The sequence below is a fragment of the Impatiens glandulifera genome, chromosome 3, assembly GCF_907164915.1.
Source record: "Impatiens glandulifera chromosome 3, dImpGla2.1, whole genome shotgun sequence".
NCBI classification, from domain to species: Eukaryota; Viridiplantae; Streptophyta; class Magnoliopsida; order Ericales; family Balsaminaceae; genus Impatiens; species Impatiens glandulifera.
This window is the reverse complement of record NC_061864.1, coordinates 9,987,839-10,008,151: the sequence shown is the minus strand read 5'-3', so window position 1 is coordinate 10,008,151 and position 20,313 is coordinate 9,987,839. Positions and strand designations below refer to the sequence as shown.

The following is a 20,313-nucleotide window of genomic DNA, read 5'->3' as shown; positions in this document are numbered from 1 at the left end:
GTTGGCTTATATTTACTAATTAATCAAAAGTCATTAGCATCTAAAGAGTATATATTATTATTCTCTATGAAGAAATTGAGTTTAATTGAACCTTTCTTTTTTATATATAAGAAATTAATTATTATTAAACTCAATTAAAAATTACATATACAACACTAATCAGTAAATAATACAACAACAAAATCAAAATAAACAATTAATGATTTATATATCAAATTGTATGAAAAAAATTTCAATGGAAATGATTCATGATCGTAAGCATTGACGAGGGTCGATGGTCGAGGGTCGATGGTCATTCAAAAGATGAACTTATTTAAATTATTGAACAATGAGAATCGAAATAAAATAAGCCGAAGAACTAACAATGATATAAGAAAATTTTTTACCAAATATTTTAAGCGACAATTAAAATTATTCTTTATTCAAAGTTCGGTAAGGTATGCCATAAAGATCCGGCCAAATAATAATTGACTAAAAATATATCAATATATTGAAAAACACATACAAATCATGGAAAGATATATATACAACTTAGAGTCTAACATAAAAGACCAATTACAGTTACTCTTTATTGGAAAAAAAAAATAATTCTAAATTTGATTATTTCGTGTTTTTTTAAATTAAAATGACGAATTCAAAAAAAATTATTAACTCAATTAGAAGGTATAATCAACCAACGACCTATCCTATCAACAAAAATTATTAACTCAATTAGAGGGTATAATCAACAAACGACCTATCCTATCAACGGTTTAGAATATTACAAAATATTGAGACGAAAAATATAATTCGACTAATCAAGATATTAAACCGAACAAAATGGACACTAACTCAAATTTCAGTGATAAAAAAAAACCGATAAATTTAAAAAAAAATATGACACTTTTATTATTTTGTAAGTGTTTGATATTAGGAATAGGTCAGCACTTGACCTTAATTAATATTGTAAAATTAGAAATCAGATACATCAAAACAATTCCCCATATCTGCAATCAAATGATCAAGTCGATGCCTTCAATCATATATCAAGATTAATCACCACCATTTGCAAAAAAACTCAATATATATAAAACAAGCTCTAAAATAACAATTTCTATTGATACATAGCAACAGCTGTGACAAATTTAATTCCTGCAAAATTTCATACACTTAACACTTTAAAAGAGAAACATAGCTATAGCTTAAGGAAGAAAATTTACACTATCTGGAACACAAAGAATAACCATTTATATTCCCATATGTTTACAATTTCTTTTTAAGTCATCTCGACGTCGACGACAATCGTTCGGTCAGCCTACGTTCTTCATCTTTAGAAACATACGGATCAAGCTTACGGAGATTGTTAATAAACATGATCGCCTCGTCTAACCGATCAAGCTTACTATACCAATCCACAATGGAATTATAAGTACTCTGGTTCGGTTTGCATCCACGCTTGATCATGTAACCGATAACATCAATAGCTTCCACAAACATTGAATCGGCGGCATAACTCGCAATAAATGTATTATAGGTTATGACATCCGGTTCGAGCCCAGATTCAGTCATCTCCGTGAATATCCGAGAAGCTTCCTTAAGCTGCCCGTTTCTGCAATAGGCGTATATAACAGTATTGTACGATATAATGTCGGGTTTCATTCCTTTCGCAAGTATATTATCCCTTAGTATTTCTTCTGATCGAGTGAAATTCATCGATCTGCTGTACATATACATCAAGCTGTTATAAGTCGTGAGCGTGGGCGTAAATCCGTTATCGTTCATGAACCGAAGTATCTCGTTCGCTTTCGCGATCATCTGTCTCCTTCCGTAAATAGAAACCATGGAATTCAATGTAGTTATATCGATACAACAACCGGATTTCCTCAACTCTTGGAAAGCCCGTTCTGTCTCCGTCAGAAGGTTGCGCTTGCTATTTACCAAAACGAGAGTCTTCAAAAGCACGGCGTGCGATTCAATCGCGCCCGAGTGTATCCTCTCTTGAAAAGAACGCATCTTTTCGATCGCCTTCCCGTTTGCGTAAGCGTGAAGCAACGAGCTATGCGTAAGCTCGTTTGGTTTGCACCCGTGTTCACTCATCTCGTTGAGAACCCTCTCCGACTGCTCCCAAAGCCCTCCTCGAGCCAATGCGGCTAGAACAGAATTGTAAGTGGAGAGATCAGGAATTACACCCGATTCCAACATCCTCTTGTACATATCCATCGCTTGCTCGAACGAGCCGCATCGACTATAAGCGCTTATCAGCGTGTTGAAAGTATCTCTCTCGGCTACAAACCCTTCTCTCTTCATCTCCCTGAACACGCCCGAGACTTCTGAATCCATCCCGTTTTGACCAAACACCGCCAACAGCGTGTTCCACGTCACAACGTCGGGAGTGCATCTCGCAGAATGAATATCCTCAAAAATCTTCATCATCTCAGTGAATTTCCCACGGTTTCCATACATTTTGATAAGAGCATTGAACGTGCATATGTTAGGATTACAACCCGAGTTCCTCATCTCCTCAAAAACCATCATGGCCGATTCATCTTTCCCCGCCCTCTCGAAACCCGACAATAGAGTTGTGTAAGTGAAAACATCTGGTTTAATCCCAATCCCCACCATTCTATCCTTCAACTCCTGCGCTTCATTGAGAAGACCATCTCTCAAATAAGCTGCAATCAACGAATTGTAAGTGACAATGGTTGGAGAAAAACCATTTCGCTCCATTTCACTAAGAACTTCCATGGCCTCCTTAGGTCGTCTAGACTTCCCATAAACATCTAATAACGCGTTATAAGTGACTTTATCAGGTAGAAAGCCAACCGATTTCATCTCCTCGAAGACATTCTTCGCCTCCTCATACAAAGAACCTCGACGACAACAAGCTATAAGAGTGTTATAAGTATAGGCATCGGGCATGACCCCTATACTCTTCATATGGTCAAGAAGTTCAATAGCTTTATTCCATGGCATTCCCATTTTGCCATAAACATTCAAGATTACATTATATGTTATCAAAGTGGGTTGACAACCTTCTTCCTCCATTTGCTTAAACAATCTAATTGCCTCTCTATACTTTCCATTACTTCCACAAGCAGTTATCAGAGAAGTATATGCATAAACATCAAGTGGGAAACCATGTTTGTACAGATTATGGAGAAAAGAAACGGCATCAGAAACCCTTCCTTCTTTCCCCAGCGTGCTTATAATCACAGCAATGACAGAACCATTCAATAAAACACTAGAATTATCACGTCTTCGAACCCAATTGAAAACCTCAATAGCTAAATCAGATTTCCTGTTAAACCCTAAACCCTTAACTATCCCTAGAACATCGTAAGACAAACCTAATTCGATTTCTCCTTCTTCTTCTTCTTCTTCTCTAGAATCGAATAATTTGAGCAAGGTTTCGTGGAGTTGAGTAATGTTAAAATTGGGGGAAATGAGAATTTGAAGAGTGAGCTGACCTTGAGGAGATAGACGGTGGTGAGACCAGGGTTTTCCTTTGTTCATGTCTTTGTGCTTTCCTATGCGACGGCGCAACCTGGGGATTGGGGATTGATTGGTGTTTATGTTCTTGTGAGGGAGAAGGTCTTGGAGAAGAGGTGTCAATTGAGGTTGAGATGGCTTCAGAGATGGAACTTGGAGGTGGTTTGGCGATGGGTCTTGAAAGAAGGGTCTTGAAAGAGGAGGGTTTGGAAGAAGAAGTGGGAGAGATAGCTTGTCCGCCATGGCTGAGAAATCTGATTTCGAATGAGAATGTGAAAATGGAGGATATAGATATTAGATAGATAATAGAGCCGAAAAGGAACTCCTCATTGAATATTGAATATGTTCACGCTTATTAATTTTGCTTTTAAGGGATGGAAAATTTTGGATATTTTTGGATTCAATTTGACGGGAAAAGTCAGTTTAAGAGATCAAGAGATCGGAATGTCACGAGTTTTGTTTCGATAAGAATGTCATATGGGTTCTATTCCATCTAGCGCTTTGAGTTGAAGTGAATCCATGGCTTTAGGTATTACAGATTATATTTCGTCTGAGAGCGTTTTGAATTAAAACGGAGGCTATAGTTTTATGTGTCACGCTAGTTCTCTTTAATTAAAAATAAATAAAAAAATTATTTGATACCGAATTTATTAACACTATAATTAGTAAAAATCAATTTTAAAAATGTATCAACTTAATTCAAACCCAAAAAATTATTGTGATGATCCTTAACTTAAACTATCCAAATCAGTTTATTTGTTAAAAAACTTGATGAAATCTTATACTTTTCTAATACCAAAATTTCTGGTCAATTCTAGAAGATTTCTTTTGTTGTTTTCCATGTTTATAAACGAGTGGAGGAAATATGTGCTACCATTTAAAACTTGTTTGATATTTTATATGCTAGAATGGGCTTATTAAATTTACATTTATTCAAGTTTTCTAATACAAATTATTGTTCTTAATGAACTGCTTTATATAGAATATTTGTTACATCTTTTTTTTAATTGTTTTGTAATTATTTCAACACAAAATTAACTAACTTATTTCTCACACAATCATCACAAACAGAATCTGTGGAACTAACATATGATAAACAATGAAAAAAACCATATAATCTTTGAAACTAAATGATTAAAATTTCAAAGCACTCTCTCCATTGTTTTATTCAAAGGTTGAAACTGAAGGGAATGAAGAAACACAAAAATAAAGGGAAACCAAATTTCCCACATTAGTTGTTGGTTCAAAGTGAATTTAGAAGAATGTACAAAAACAACAACAACAACAGAGAGATGCTAAAAACAAAGATCAAGTACCTGTTTTTTCTCTCAACCGCATCCGAAGCTAACATCAGGTTTTGCAACAACAACAACTGCTTCAAACGGAATTTCAACTCTCTCTTTCACCACACAGCGCGACTCTCCATCTTCAACTACCAACACCTTCCCAGCCGGGCATTGCGTTATCATTCTCTCTTTCTCAATAATGCCAAATACATTATTGAATGCCTCCTGTTTATCCCTCTTCTTCTTCCTCACCACCCTAGGTTCAAATCCAGTTAAATGCAAAGCAAATACAACACCCACAACCATAAGCATTGTCTTGGTCCCTGCATTGATCAGATATTTCAACCCTTTTAGTGCCTGCTTCTTATTACCTTCTTCACATTCTGACTTCTCCTTCTTCTCTTCTTCTCCTTCTTCTGATGATGATTCAACTCTACACTTTTTACCATCACTCGTTGTTGGGTGTTGCTCAAACTTGCGCGAGACTGAGAGGGAAGAAGGCCTGGGCGGCGGTGGCCTGCTGGGATATGGTCCATATGGAGGAAGAAGGAGATCATTGTTTGCTACTTCAACAGTTTCACTAGCAAAAGCTGTTGCATCGTAGATTACTTGATAGTCTTTGCCTTTGTACTCCTGAAGTTTCTTAAGCAACTTTTTTCGGCTCAATTCAATTTCTGACAGTCCTGTTTCTCTTTCGTAACATTGTTGCTGCTGCAATGCCTAGTAGCACAATAAAGCAATGAAATCAAACTTTTGTAAACAACTAAATGTTTCACTTCTATTTGAGAAAAAGGAAACAGTTACAGCCAAGAACAGGGGCACAAATCACCAATGCACTGTCAAATACTTTCAATTCTTAGACTATGGCCTTTAGTACTTAATCTGCAACTTAAGATTGAAAAACTAGAGACTTACTCCTTGAATAAGATGAGTTGACCTAAAATTATGCATATATTCGAAGTATACATATAATAAATCGATTATCAAAAACAACCTAACCTAACCTAACAATTAAAGAGAGTCCAATTATGCTTATAGGTTCTTATAGAATGCACTGTAGACGCATTCCACGTGAATTGCAAGATTGCGAGATGAAATCTGCATCCATAAGCCGAAGCAGAAGCAGGCATTGGTGGTCTCAATCAATGTGCAACAACAAGACAGTTATGAGTGTGAATGAATAATAATCGTCATTCCACCAAATTACGAAACATATGAAGCGATAGGAGAGAACCTGCAAAGAAGTGAGCTGGCCTTCGAGAGATTCGAGAGCGTCCCGTATGTTCAAAAGGCTCTCGACTGCTGCTTCTTCCTCTTCTTCCTCTTCATCTTCCGCTTGAGTGCCATTGGAACGAATCCCGTAAGTGTCTACATTCTCTCTATCTTGACCTTCTTGTAAACTGTTCAGCGTCTGATTAGCCGATGCTTTGTGGATGCAGTTAGTGATCTTGGCCCTGAGTTCTGAAGCTCGAGCCAAGGCCAGTTCAATGCCATCTTCATCCATGTCTTCTCTCTCTCTCTCTCTCTACGAAAGGGTTTTGATATTTCCATCTTATATTGAATAATTTTTTTAATTAATTTCAGAAATTTAGTTAGAAAATGATTTTTTTTTTTCTTTTTATATTTGATAAAACAATTCACCTCTTTTGAAATAAATATGTTAATAATATTAATAAACATAATATATAATTAAGACCTCTTTAAAAATAAGAATGCAGTAAACTAGTATTAACTAAAATGAGACGTCATAATTTTAAGTGCGTTGGTGATCAATTCATATTTTTTTTTTGACGAAATTGTTCCCGTTGCAAGACATAACCGAATGCCATGTGAAAAGTCCACAGTCGCGAGACACAACTTGCATTCGCGAGACACAACCGACAATCGCGAGACACAAATTTATTTTTTATTTTTAATTTATTTTTGAAAAAATTACGTCTCGCGATTGTCGGTTGCGTCTCGCGAATGGCGGTTGCTTCTCACGAATGCCGATTATGTCTCGCGATTGTGGACTTTTCACAGGGCATCCGGTTGCGACTCGCAACAGGAACAATTTCGTCAAAAAAATATGAAGGGGTCACCAACGCATTTAAGATTATGCACGGTCATTTCGTCAAATTTCCCTAATACCTCTCATTTCAATTTAAAAAAAAAAAAAAACTCTCATTTCATATAAATAATATAAAATTTTAATATATAGATTAGTTTAAGAAAATAAGAATATATATTTGTATTTTAACTTTATTATCATTTTAAACAAGATATATAACCAGATAAAAAACAATTTTAAATAGTTTCATTGGGGATTGATTTTGTAGCATGTGCTAAATAAAAGTCCATTAAGTGTGAGAAAAACAAATATTTTTTTTTTTCCTTTTTAAACTATAATTTAAAATGCAGTATAATATATGAAATATAAACAATAAGGAATAAATACTCCCACAAAATTATCCAAAATAAAAATAAGGCACACATAAACAAAAACATATATTATGACTATTTATTAAATTAGCTAATACATATAATATAGATCTACAAGTACATAAATAAATATATAGAATGTGTGGTTGATGGGCGGTTGCCAGATATTTGATATCCACTTTTTGGCACCATTTGCTGCTACTATACACACACAGATTAAGAGTTTGTTTCATTTAAGGTATAATAATTCTAAATTCTAAAATATATAAATGTCAGAATCTTTTTTAAGAGAATAAATGTCTCAAATTAATTTGTTGAAATTTAATAATGATAACTGAAAGACTAAAAACAATATTTACATTGAGGAATAGTAATATAGTGTTGCTATATGATTACAGTTAAGTGTGAGTTAAAATGGTTAAACTACAATTTTACCAACTTTGTTTCCATATTGCAGTCTCAATTTACCATGAATATAATCTTTTAGAACCCAAAGAGCATTTCTCTTCAGGGCGTTTCATTAAGTAATCAAAAAGAAGTGTGTTCTTGATCTAAAAAGGAAACGTATCATCTGCGCGTGCGATGGGTTTATTATCGAAGATCATAATAACCATTAAGAGAAATTTGGAGTCATTCCCAGACAGTGTTCAAAACAATGACAATGTTTGTTGGCTATCTACTAATTCTTACAACAAAGTAATTAATTACTCAAACATAGTAGCCAAATGGTGTTCCACAGCCTCGAATCATAAGTTTTCAAAGTATTTCTTAGCCTGCTCTACAAATGAGCAAATTTGAACGCGTTATTTAGTGTTACTATGCCCCGGTTTTATTTGCTCAGCTGGATAATGTTTCCAACTCTAAATCAGCTTTGGATAGAAGATGGAGAAGATGGAGGCTTTAGGTCCTCATACCTGCCCATCCATAAATGTATGGTAACATAATTTAAGACCAACTTTCATTAATTGAATCCAAATTATGTATAGAGTCTGCAATAAACTTACATTGCGTAAGGTGAAAGAGGTCTTGGCTTGAGTTCTTCATGTTTGTTGTTTCCCAGCAAATCTGATTCACCACTAGGCTGGGGCATACTGTTCCCTGATGTTGTCACTGCATTATAATCGAATCTGAAACAATAATAATGTTTTTCCATGAGATAATCAAATGATACATATTCTATCATCAATCAAATTGTTAACTAAAAAATACTACAATACCATTACTTTAATTTTTTTCTATAATGTAAAGAATATTTTAGTCATTTAACACGATTAACTCCAAAATTAAACAATAATTTTCTTTTGCAAATAATCAGATGATATGTAATATAACCCATGAACCTACACAGTGATTGGTGAATCTTTTGATGAATCATTGCCTCCAAGAAGATTTGATTCAACTTCAGGCGTTGCAAAGACATTTGAGAGTGTTTCAAAGGAAAAAAGGCTACACCAAACAAGCTCTTAGAGGAGGAGATCATCTAACAGATTACAGATGGTATGTAATATAGCCATGAACTTACATAGTGGTTGGCGATTCGTCGGAATTTGAATCATTTGATGAATTAATGCCTCCGAGAAGGTCTGATTCAGCTTCATTCATTGCAGAGACATTTAAAGGTGTCTGTTTAGGTCCACTTGGTAGGGGGCTTGGAGAGCTAGGAGGCTTCAAATCCTCATAGCTGTAAAATAAAATTCAACTTCATAAGTTGTCACATGTTATTATTTTAATAAAGGCCAATGGGCCATTGTAATTATCTTATGTATTTGAATTTTGGGTATTGTAAGCAATATTAAAGTGTGGGTATACAAGTGATAGAGAGATTAGGGTCAGATAACGATGAATGGTGAATTGTTGCCGCAAAGCACATTTTATGTTTCTCATCCCCATTTCAATCTGCTATTATGCCATCTCCTTCTTGATTTGTGTTGCTTGTTTTAACTATTACATAAGTTTTCAGATATTCCCCTGTTATTTCAAATTGAAGGGTTAACAGCCAGCTTACGCAGTATAAGGAGAGAGGGGCCAGCTAGGTGTCTGAACCTCCAGCACAACTGTGTTTGAATTGATGGTTTCGAATGTCTCCTCCTCCAGTATCGTCGTTTCAGCTTTAGCATCATCGATAGTTGGGCTTGATGATACTATTTCTTCTATATTAGTATCTGTTATAAAACGATAACAAATCAAAGATAAAAGAAAAGTCATAGGCAAAAGAGAAGTCTTTCACTATGTCGAAAAAATAGGTCAACAGAATTAGAGAAAACAAAGAAAACCTTGAAATGATTCAAATTTATAGAGGTTCATACCTGAGGGGCTTAATATGGATGGAGTTGGAGAAGGGGACGAAGGAGGTTTCAGATCATCATACCTATGAAAAGTTTATGATGAGTAAGATTTTCAGGTACAGATAACAAATTAAAATATATAAATATATCATAGTTTAATTTGATAATGTTATAATAAGTAAATAATAATAAAGAAGACTTAACTGTTATACAATGAGAATGTGTTTTTTTCCCTTTATTTTTAGTTAAAAGAGTATGAATCTATATAAATCAAGAGAGTAACCAAACAGTTGAGAGATGTACAAATTTCTGATAAGATTACAAATTAGAAGATGAAAACTAAGGAACTGAAGTAGGGTGAATTGGTTGATCTTCTCTTTTTTATTGTAGTCTTTAACATTTTCCCTCAAAACAATGTAGGGAGGCATAAACTGAGTTTGTTACGTAATAGAGCAAAGTGATTTCACGCAAAAAAAAATATTGGTGAGAATGTCGGTAATCTGATCATCGGTAGGTATGTTTCAGATGAAGAGAGTCTTGATCAACATGTTCACGAACGAAGTGAAAATCAATTTCTAATATTCTTCATACGAGCATGAAAAACTGTATTGGCAGAGAGAAAAGCAATACCATTCTCACACCAGAGAATGGGAGGTTGACAAGGAGATGCAAAGTTCACGTAGCAAGATTAAAGTCATATGAGTTCAGCAATGGCATTGCTAGAGCTCAGTATTCAGACCCATTTCTAGACTGAGAAACATGTTTTTTTGAATGTTAAAGATAATGTTATCACCAAGAAATATGCAGAAACCAGTTGTGAAGCGACGATCATCCTGACAACCATCCCAGTCAGAGTCGAAAAAAGCAGATAAATCGAGAGATGGTGATGGGAAAATGAGAAACCAATGATGAGGAGTGTGATGAAGATAACGAAATATTATTGCAGCCCAATGAGTGGTGGTAGGAGACTTACATGAATTGGAAGACATGTTGACAGGAAATGTCAGTTCAAGTGAGCATTTGTCAGATATTGGAGAACACCAACAATGTTGCAATACAAAAATGACTCAGAGAGAGTGTCGCCATCACGTCGAGAGAAGGTGACCATAAGAAATTATGGTTTGAAGATGTTTTGATTCACCAATATTGGCTCAGAGAAGAATCTCATTAATATATTTGGATTGAAAGTGAAAACACCGAAGGTGGATTGGTGAACTTCAATCCCGAGAAAGTATGGTAGTGGACTTAGATCATTTGGGAGAAAAATGGTTAAGTTGATATGAGTGGATGAATTGCTAGTGAATATAATATCACCCACTTAGACAAAATGATGTAATCTGGGGAAAATGGTATATGAATAAAGCTGAATCGTTTTTTGATTCTTGGATAATTTAGTCATTTAACACGAATAACTTCAAAATTAAACAATAATTTTCTTTTGCAAATAATCAGATGATATGTAATATAACCCATGAACCTACACAGTGGTTGGTGAATCTTGTGATGAATCATTGCTTCCAAGAAGATTTGGTTCTATTTCAGGCGTTGCAAAGACATTTGAGGGTGTTTCAAAGGAAAAAAGGCTACACCAAACAAGCTCTTAGAGGAGGAGATCATCTAACAGATTACAGATGGTATGTAATATAGCCATGAACTTACATAGTGGTTGGCGATTCGTCGGAATCTGAATCCTTTGATGAATTATTGCCTCCAAGAAGACCTGATTCAGCTTCATTCGTTGCAGAGACATTTGAAGGTGTCTGTTTAGGTCCACTTGGTAAGGGACTTGGAGAGCTAGGAGGTTTCAAATCCTCATAGCTGTAAAATAAAATTCAACTTCATAAGTTGTCATGTGTTATTATTTTATTAAAGGCCAATGGGCCATTGTAATTATCTTATGTCTTTGGATTTTGGGTATTGTAAGCAATATTAAAGTGTGGGTATACAAGTGATAGAGAGATTAGGGTCAGATAATGATGAACGATGAAATGTTGCCGCAAAGCACATTTTATGTTCTCATCCCCATTTCAATCTACTATTATGCCATCTCCTTGTTGCTTGTTTTAACTATTACATAAGTTTTCAGATATTCCCCTGTTATTTCAAATTGAAGTGTTAACAGCTAGCTTACGCAGTATAAGGAGAGAGGGGCCAGCTAGGTGTCTGAACCTCCAGCACAACTGTGTTAGAATTGATGGTTTCGGATATCTCCTCCTCCAGTATCGTCGTTTCAGCTTTAGCATCATCGATAGTTGGGCTTGATGATACTATTTCTTCTATTTTAGTATCTGTTATAACACGATAACAAATCAAAAGATAAAAAAAGTCATAGGCAAAAGAGAAGTCTTTTACTATGTCAAAAAAATAGGTCAACAGAATTAGAGAAAACAAAGAAAACCTTGAAATGATTCAAATTTATAGAGGTTCATACCGGAGGGGCTTAATATGGGTGGACTTGGAGAAGGGGACGAAGGAGGTTTCAGATCATCATACCTATGAAAAATTTATGATGAGTAAGATTTTCAGGTACAGATAACAAATTAAAATATATAAATATATCATAGTTTAATTTGATAATGTTATAATAAGTAAATAATAATAAAGAAGACTTAACTGCTATACAATGAGAATGTGTTTTTTTCCCTTTATTTTTAGTTAAAAGAGTATGAATCTATATAAAACAAGAGTAACCAAACAGTGGAGAGATGTACAAATTTTAAGATTAAAAATTAGAAGATGAAAACTAAGGAACTCAAGTAGGGTGAGTGTGTTTATCTTCGCTTTTTATTGTAGTCTTTTAACATTTTCCCTCAAAACGATGTTGAGAGGCACACACTGAGTTTGTTATGTAATAGAGAATGTCGGTAATTTGATCATCGGTAGGTATGTATAAGATGAAAAGAGAATCTTGATCAACATGTTCACAAACAAAGTGAAAATCAATCTCTTTATTCTTCATACGAGCATGAAAAACTGTATTGGTAGAGAGAAAAGCAATATGAATGTTCTCACACCAGAGAATGGGAGGTTGAGGCGGGGAGATGCAAAGTTCACGTAGCAAGATTAAAGTCATATGAGTTCAGCAATGGCATTGCTAGAGCTCGGTATTCAGACTCATTGCTAGACCGAGCAACAACATGTTTTTTGAATGTTAAAGATAAGGTTATCACCAAGAAATATGCAGAAACCAGTTGTGGAGCTACGATCATCATGACAACCATCCCAATCAGAGTCGAAAAAAGCTGATAAATCGAGAGATGGTGATGAGCAAATGAGAAACCAATGATGAGTAGTGTGATGAAGATATCGAAATATTATTGCAGCCCAATGAGTGGTGGTAGGAGACTTTGAATTGGAAGACATGTTGACAGGAAATGTCGGTTCAAGTTGAGCATTTGTCAGATATTGGAGAGCACCAACAATGTTGCAATACAAAAATGACTCAAAGAGAGTGTCGCCATCATGTCGAGAGAAGGTGACCATAAGAGATTATGGTATGAAGATGTTTTGAGTCACTAATATGGCTCAGAGAAGAATCTCATTAATATATTTGGATTGAAAGAGAAAACACCGAAGGTGGATATTGGTGAACTTCAATCCCGAGAAAGTAGGGTAGTGGACTTAGATCATTCGGGAGAAAAGTGGTTAAGTTGAGAGATAATGAAGAAGATATGAGTGGATGAATTGCTAGTGAATATAATATCATCCAGACAAAAATAACGATGTAATCTGGGGAAAATGATAAATGAATAAAGCTGAATCGTTTTTTGATTCTTGAATAATTTAGTTATCTAACACGAATAACTTCAAAATTAAACAATAATTTTCTTTTGCAAATAATCAGATGATATGTAATTTAACCCATGAACCTACACAGTGGTTGGTGAATCTTGTGATGAATCATTGCCTCCAAGAAGATTAGATTCAACTTCAGGCATTGCAGAGACATTTGAGAGTGTTTCAAAGGTAAAAAGGCTACACCAAACAAGCTTAGAGGATGAGATCATCTAACAGATTACATATGGTATGTAATATAGACATGTACTTACATAGTGGTTGGCGATTCGTCGGAATTTGAATCCTTTGATGAATTATTGCCTCCAAGAAGATCTGATCCAGCTTCATTCGTTGCAGAGACATTTGAAGGTGTCTGTTTAGGTCCACTTGGTATGGGACTTGGAGAGCTAGGAGGTTTCAAATCCTCATAGCTGTAAAATAAAATTCAACTTCATAAGTTGTCATGTGTTATTATTGTATCAAAGGCCAATGGGCCATTGTAATTATCTTATGTCTTTGAATTTTGGGTATTGCAAGCAATATTAAAGTGTGGGTATATAAGTGATAGTGAGATTAGGGTCAGATAATGATGAATGATGAACTGCAGCCGCAGAGCACATTTTATGTTTCCCATCTCCTTCTTGATTTGTGTTACTTGTTTTAACTATTACATAAGTTTCCAGATATTCCCCAAATTGAAGGGTTAACAGCCAGCTTACGCAGTATAAGGAGAGAGGGGCCAACTAGGTGTCTGAACTTCTAACACAACTGTGTTAGAATTGATGGTTTCGGATGTCTCCTCCTCCAGTATCGTCGTTTCAGCTTTAGCATCATCAATAGTTGGGCTTGATGATACAATTTCTTCTATATTAGTATCTGTTATAAAACGATGACAAATAAGAGATAAAAAGAATGTAAAAAACACACAAATTTACGTGGAAACTCAAGACGGGAAAAAATCACAGACAAAAGAGAAGTTTTTCACTATGTCGAGAAAATAGGTTACAACAGAGATTAGATAAAACAAAGAAAACCTAGAAATGAATTTCAAATTTATAGAGGTTCATACCGTGGGGGCTTAATATGGGTGGACTTGGAGAAGGGGACGAAGGAGGTTTCAGATCATCATACCTATGAAAAGTTTATGATGAATAATCAGGTACAGATAACAAATTAAAATTTATAAATATATCATAGTTTAACTTGATAAGGTTATAATAAGTAAATAATAATAAAAAAGACTTAAACTACTATACATTGAGAATGTGTTTTTTCCCTTTATTTTCAGTTACAAGAGCATGAATTTATATAAAACAAGAGTAACCAAATAGTTGAGAGATGTACAAATTTCTGACAACATTAAAAATTAGAAGATGAAAACTAAGGAACTCAAAGTAGGGTGAGTTTGTTGATCTTCGCTCTTTATTGTAGAGTCTTGAACATTTTCCCTCAAAACAATGTAGGGAGGCACACACTGTGAGTATGTTATGTAATAGAACAAAACGATTTGACGCAAATTCTTTGGTGAGGATGTCGGTAATCTGATCATCGGTAGGTAGGTATAAGATGAAGAGAGATTCTTGAAAAACATATTCACGAACGAATTGAAAATCAATCCCTATATGCTTTGTACGAGCATGGAAAACTGTATTGGGAAAGAGAAAAGCCACCCGATTGTTGTCACACCAATGAGAGGTTGAGACGGGGAGATACAAAGTTCACATAGCAATATTAAAGTCATATGAGTTCAGCAATGACATTGCTAGAGTTCAGTATTCAGACTCATTGCTAGACCGAGTAACAACATGTTTCATTGAATTCTAAAAGATAAGGTTATCACCAAAAAATATACAGAAACCAGTTGTGGAGCGACGATCGTCATGACAACCATCCCAGTCAGCTTCGAAAAAAGCAGATAAATTGAGAGATGGTGATGGACAAATGAGGAATCAATGAATGAGGAGTGTGACAAAGATAACAAAATATTATTTTCAACCCAATGAGGGTTGGTAGGAGACTACATGAATTGGCAGACATGTTGACAAGAAATGTCAGTCAAAGTGTCAGATATTGGAGAACACCAATGTTGCAATACAAAAATGACATAGAGAGAGTGTCGACATCATGTAGAGAGAAGGTGATCATAAGATATTATGGTATGAAGATGTTTTGTCACTAATATTGACTCAGAAGAAGGATGTCATTGATATATTTAGATTAAAAGAGAAAACACTGAAGGTGAATTGGTGAACTTCAATCCCGAACTTCAATCCCGAGAAAGTAAGGTAGTGGACCTAGATCATTAAGGGGAAAGGTGGTTAAGTTGAGAGATAATGAAGAAGATAGGAGAAGATGAATTGCTAGTGAATATAATATCATTCACGTAAAAAAAATAACGATGTAATAAAGATGAATCGTTTTTGGATTTTGAAACCAATGCAAAGAAGGGAAGATTGCAAGGTAGTATATTATTCAAGGGAAGTTTGTTTGGCAGCACAAAGAGCTTTGTGAAGTTTGCACGCATAATTAGGATAGCGAAGAGGAATGAAGTCAGGTTATTTAGTCATAAAAAACTTCATTGTATAAAGTTCCATGTAAAAAAGTATTGTTGACGTCAAGTTTATGAATAGACCATTGACAAGTGACGACGAGAGAGAGGATGGTTCAGATGGTAGTATGTTTCACAATCGGGCTGAAGGTTTCAAGGTAGTCAATGTGTTCTTATTTATTGAAAGTTTTTTGCAACTAAACGGGTTTTATGACGTTCAATGCAACAATCAATTTTTTGTTCGACTTTGAAAACTCATTTGCATCTCACGATGTTTTACGTGGATCAAAGAACAAGAGAACACGCCGTGTTTTGAATGAGAGCATTAAACTCATTTGTCATTAAGAATCTTTATTAGCAATAGAAAACATGTGGGTGGAGATGTTGACAAAGTTGACCTTGTGAAGAGCATGGTTTTTAACACGAGTGATCACATAAAACAAAGACATGTTATAATAGCACGAGTGATCACATAAAACAAAGATATATGTTATAGTTGACAAAAGAGACTTGCATTGCGTAAGGTGACAATGGGTATGCCTTCACTACTTTTGGTTCAGCTTCTATTGCAGTCCCAGAAGAACTGCTTGGAGGAGTTGGAGTAGGAGATGTAGGTGGTGTCAAATCTTCATACCTTTAGATATGAGATAGAAAGAAACACCAATATAAACACAGCTATAACATATATTTTTGCTTCTTATTAGGTACAGCTAGTCTAGAATTAAAGAGCACTCACGAATAATATGGAGAAAGGGGCCTGACTATTTTTGGTTCTTCCTTGCTCTCTTCTTTCTTGGTAGGAATGCTTAAAGGCTCAGATGTAACAACTTTTGAAACAATAGTAGGCTGTGGAGGATTATCTGTTTCTGCTTCCTGCCAAAGACCGCATGGACTATATTATAGCATTACTTTCAATATCAGACATTAAATATTGATTATGAAAACTAACTTAACTTTAGACATTTTATAAACTTTTTACAGTCCATTGTTTTCATCTGTCTGATTCCTGATTATCTCCCAAACTGGGGAAGGGAATTTACCTTTACTGATTTAACTTCAACGCGGTCAGATGAGATCTTTTCTAGGAGTTTGTTAATTGGCGTCAAGGGTGCAGTTGTTTCTGCAATTACTTCTAAAACTTTACAGTAAGAGAGGCTGCGGTTTTTGGCCAAAAAGGCCAGGAGTTCTGCTACCTGACATGTAAGAAACAATAAAGATTTTTTGTTTTGAATAAAATGATCCATCCTAAGACAAAAAGAAAAGACATGGAAAAAGCATGTATAGTTTGTTAATCCTCTTATTATTATAAACATTTTATTAAACTCATTATTCAAATAGAAATTCTTCTATGCAATTTGGACTAATTATGTGTTGTGTGTATGGCCGGGATTTTAAGACCAAATAGGATCTACTGCTTTGTTTATGCTTAGTGTCAGTGCTTAATTGATGCTATATCAACACGTAAGCCAAAGAAAAACTGTGTTTCTCAAAGAAAATAAATTCTTCTATGCAGAATAGTCAGTACGGAAATAGTTGCTTCCAGTTGAAGAAAAACATGATAACATGCAGGAAAGAAGGCATCTATTGCATTGGCTAGACTCACTAAGGAACACTACCAAACCATTGTTTATCTTAACAAGCTAAAACAGTACAATTTGATGGTTGATTTGTTCAATGAATAACACTTGAGGTCACGTGCTCATAACTTGGTTATAGACATTGTTTGTATTATTAGAAGTTGTATCCACAACTCTATTGATACAAACTTTAACATTTCAAAAAAAAGCTAATATTCCATTATGACAAGAGTGAAATTTTTTTTTGTAACCCGAGTTTCTTCCCGGAGGTGGCTGCTGGCTAGCATAACCCTCACAGGCCTGATATGAAAAAACAAAGAGATTTGGTACCCACACACAGAAACTATTTTACGATTTTGATTTTACCCCTAATTTGGACCCCGCAAACGACATCAGCTGCTTGCCAACAAACTTCCAAGGATTGATGTGGTTAGTAAAGGTTCGTTAAGTGGCGGTAAAATATAAATATAACTCAAAAGTTCAAGGGGTGAGGGGTAAAATCAAAATCATAACAAATTTCAATACCCATTATCTCAACAAAAAAACAAGAATAAACATCCTACAGATAAATAACAAAGTAGCTGATCATGTTGGTTGAGAAACAGGCTAAATACACACAAAAAAAGACCAATGAAGAGTTCAAATCCTTTTTCCTACTAAGGATTTTACAGAGAAAAATATCCAACTTGAAATGCTAAGAATTGCGGATCTTAAGTCTTTGTCTAACATGTAGATTAAAATTTCCATACTTAACAATAACAGTTCAAAATTCAAATCTTCATTTTGAGACACGGTCCAAAATCTAACCTGAAGATTGGAAACTTGACCACCAAACAGTGTGTCTTGCTCAGAAAGAGTCAGGTTATGAGTTTTTTTGTAAGCATCAGTGGGTCTCTCCATCCCTCCAGGCCTCACTATCTGAAGGGTACAAATAAAGTTATAAAATCAGTTATCTCAGCCACTGTTTAGCAATAGAAATATGGATGCTATAATTCTACAGACAATTCTGTAAGAACTCACTGTATATGGAAGACCACTAGCTAGAAGTGCTTCTTCTGCCTGTCTCTTCCAAATCAGAACTCCCCAGAACAAACTTTTGAGACATAACCAAAAGAACCATATATTATTTGACATTAAATTCGGATTTTTTTTTCATTTGAAAACAGCTAATTACAGAGTAAAAACAAATCTCGATACTTACTTTAGAATTGCTGCTGGGAATCCAACCTTGTTTGTTCCCAAAGATGTAACCAAAATGAAGTGGTTAACTTTTGCCGATTTTGCTGTACACACACAAACAGAAGTTACTTTGTATATTGAACATGGAAGCTATAGATCGCCTGGTATCATTTCTCTCTGAATCTCATTCTTTCATCTCCCCCAAAATTAAATTGATTGAGAAGAATTTATATACATAGAAGTTGAGGATAAGCATGTGGTTCTTCTGTAGCATATCCAGGAAGTTCTTATTATTTACTACTAGCTTTGCTATACCTGCATCAATGAGATTTTTTGTAGCCTGATAGTCAATTCTATAAGGCCCAGTAATATCGAAAACCTCCTTCTCACTCGCACCAATGCAGCAAATGACAACCGAAGCCTTGCCAAGTGCAGGCTTAATCTCATCTCTCTTTTCCAAATCACACTCTACAAGTTCAAGCTTCTCAATAGCTGGGCTAAAGGCCAAACAGAAATGCTGTTATTTTCCATATGAGAAAAAGCATCACAGTAAAAATAAACTTTCAAAACTGCATTATAAATTATCAGTAAGAAAGAATAAATGATGTATTCTCTTACATTGAGTCCCGTCATCAAGCTTCAACTGTCTAACACTCTGCAATTTTTACATTTTTTCACAATGTGAATCAATTTTTAAGAGAAACATGCAAAAGAATTACTTACTATTTCATAATAAACATACCTGAACAAGAGATTCTGCTCTCTGGACACTTCGAACGCCAGCTTTAACTCTAAAGCCCAACTTCAGAAGCTCCCTGATCGAAAGTGTGGCGGCAAGAATTCTTAGAAAATTTTTGATATTAAAATTTATGTATTATATTACAAGGAGAAAGACATCTCAAGTACCTTACAGTCCGAGAACCAACTTTTCCAGTGGAACCAGCAACAAACACTAGTCCTTCATCTTTTGCATCACCGTCTTTTAGAATTGCCTTAACTACTACCTTGGCTCCTAAGGAGATGCATAACAAATGAAATATAAATCATAACTTCTCTGTAGTAATTAGAAAGATGATCCAATCAATTATGTTTTTTTTTTAAGTGAGACTCTTTTTCATTGAAGCATTGTGAATCAATTATGTTACAACAGTGAATACCAGGGAAAGATCGATCAAACATGATTACTGGTTGGCAATGCAGCAACTACTGAAACAACTCAAAGCATAGCAATTAAATCTAGTGAGTTTTTTAGTACCTGAAGAAGGTGAAGCCCAAACAGTTGTTGTATTCAGTAAGTGGAGCTTTCGGGCATTTGGGTTGTTCTTAGGTCTGAGAATTTGGATGGGATTAGCGGTGAAAAATGGTCTCTCTCTTAAACCTGTATGAATAAATGGTTGTGTTCCTCTTATGGAAGGAGATTGCAAGGCGCGAAGCTCCATTGCTGCCACGAGAGATGGATAGAGAGAAAGAGAGATTCACAGAGGAATAATACTTTTATGAGGCAATTACATTAATTAGCAAAGGTGGAAGAATTTGGCCGTTGAGGCACCTCCACTCCATAAAGATATGATGGGCCCCTAAAATACCAAAGCCTAATACAATCACCCATTTTCTTTTCCTTTTTAAATCAAAAGAGTTCACCCTTTTTTTTTTTTTAAATCACAAAAATTTGAACCCATGTCTCTATGACATCCTTCATATATTATTTTTATTTTTTTAAACATTTTTAATATAATTTTTTTAATTATGAGTTCATGTGAGCACATAATAAC

At 34.9% G+C, this 20,313-nt stretch overlaps 3 protein-coding genes across 10 annotated transcripts; all 3 read right to left on the bottom strand.

Moving 5' to 3' along the window:
* Positions 1–1,065: 1,065 nt before the first annotated feature.
* LOC124929047 (pentatricopeptide repeat-containing protein At5g02860) lies at positions 1,066–3,773 on the bottom strand. The gene has a single exon (XM_047469311.1). The coding sequence runs from the start codon at positions 3,709–3,711 to the stop codon at positions 1,261–1,263; it is 2,451 nt and encodes an 816-aa protein (XP_047325267.1). The 5' UTR covers positions 3,712–3,773; the 3' UTR covers positions 1,066–1,260.
* An 829-nt stretch (positions 3,774–4,602) lies between these two features.
* On the bottom strand, positions 4,603–6,303 carry LOC124930760 (plastid division protein PDV2-like). The gene is made up of 2 exons (XM_047471113.1): positions 5,989–6,303; positions 4,603–5,474 (listed from the first exon to the last, which is right to left on the bottom strand). The coding sequence occupies exons 1-2, from the start codon at positions 6,256–6,258 to the stop codon at positions 4,797–4,799; spliced, it is 948 nt and encodes a 315-aa protein (XP_047327069.1). The 5' UTR covers positions 6,259–6,303; the 3' UTR covers positions 4,603–4,796.
* A 1,476-nt stretch (positions 6,304–7,779) lies between these two features.
* LOC124929264 (protein TIC 62, chloroplastic) lies at positions 7,780–20,040 on the bottom strand. Of its 8 annotated transcripts, XM_047469583.1 has the most exons (25): positions 19,797–20,040; positions 19,448–19,553; positions 19,284–19,356; positions 19,160–19,196; positions 18,857–19,033; positions 18,564–18,645; positions 18,383–18,455; positions 18,170–18,280; positions 16,826–16,978; positions 16,522–16,658; positions 16,300–16,419; positions 14,307–14,368; positions 13,957–14,113; positions 13,510–13,668; positions 13,334–13,435; positions 11,892–11,953; positions 11,592–11,748; positions 11,120–11,278; positions 10,942–11,043; positions 9,482–9,543; positions 9,181–9,337; positions 8,698–8,856; positions 8,520–8,621; positions 8,180–8,302; positions 7,780–8,089 (listed from the first exon to the last, which is right to left on the bottom strand). In XM_047469583.1, the coding sequence occupies exons 1-25, from the start codon at positions 19,978–19,980 to the stop codon at positions 8,041–8,043; spliced, it is 2,865 nt and encodes a 954-aa protein (XP_047325539.1). In that variant the 5' UTR covers positions 19,981–20,040; the 3' UTR covers positions 7,780–8,040. The 8 variants fall into 8 exon arrangements, with proteins under 8 accessions (XP_047325539.1, XP_047325542.1, XP_047325540.1 ...); XM_047469586.1 differs by lacking the exon at positions 8,520–8,621; XM_047469584.1 differs by lacking the exon at positions 10,942–11,043.
* Between the last annotated feature and the right edge of the window lie 273 nt (positions 20,041–20,313).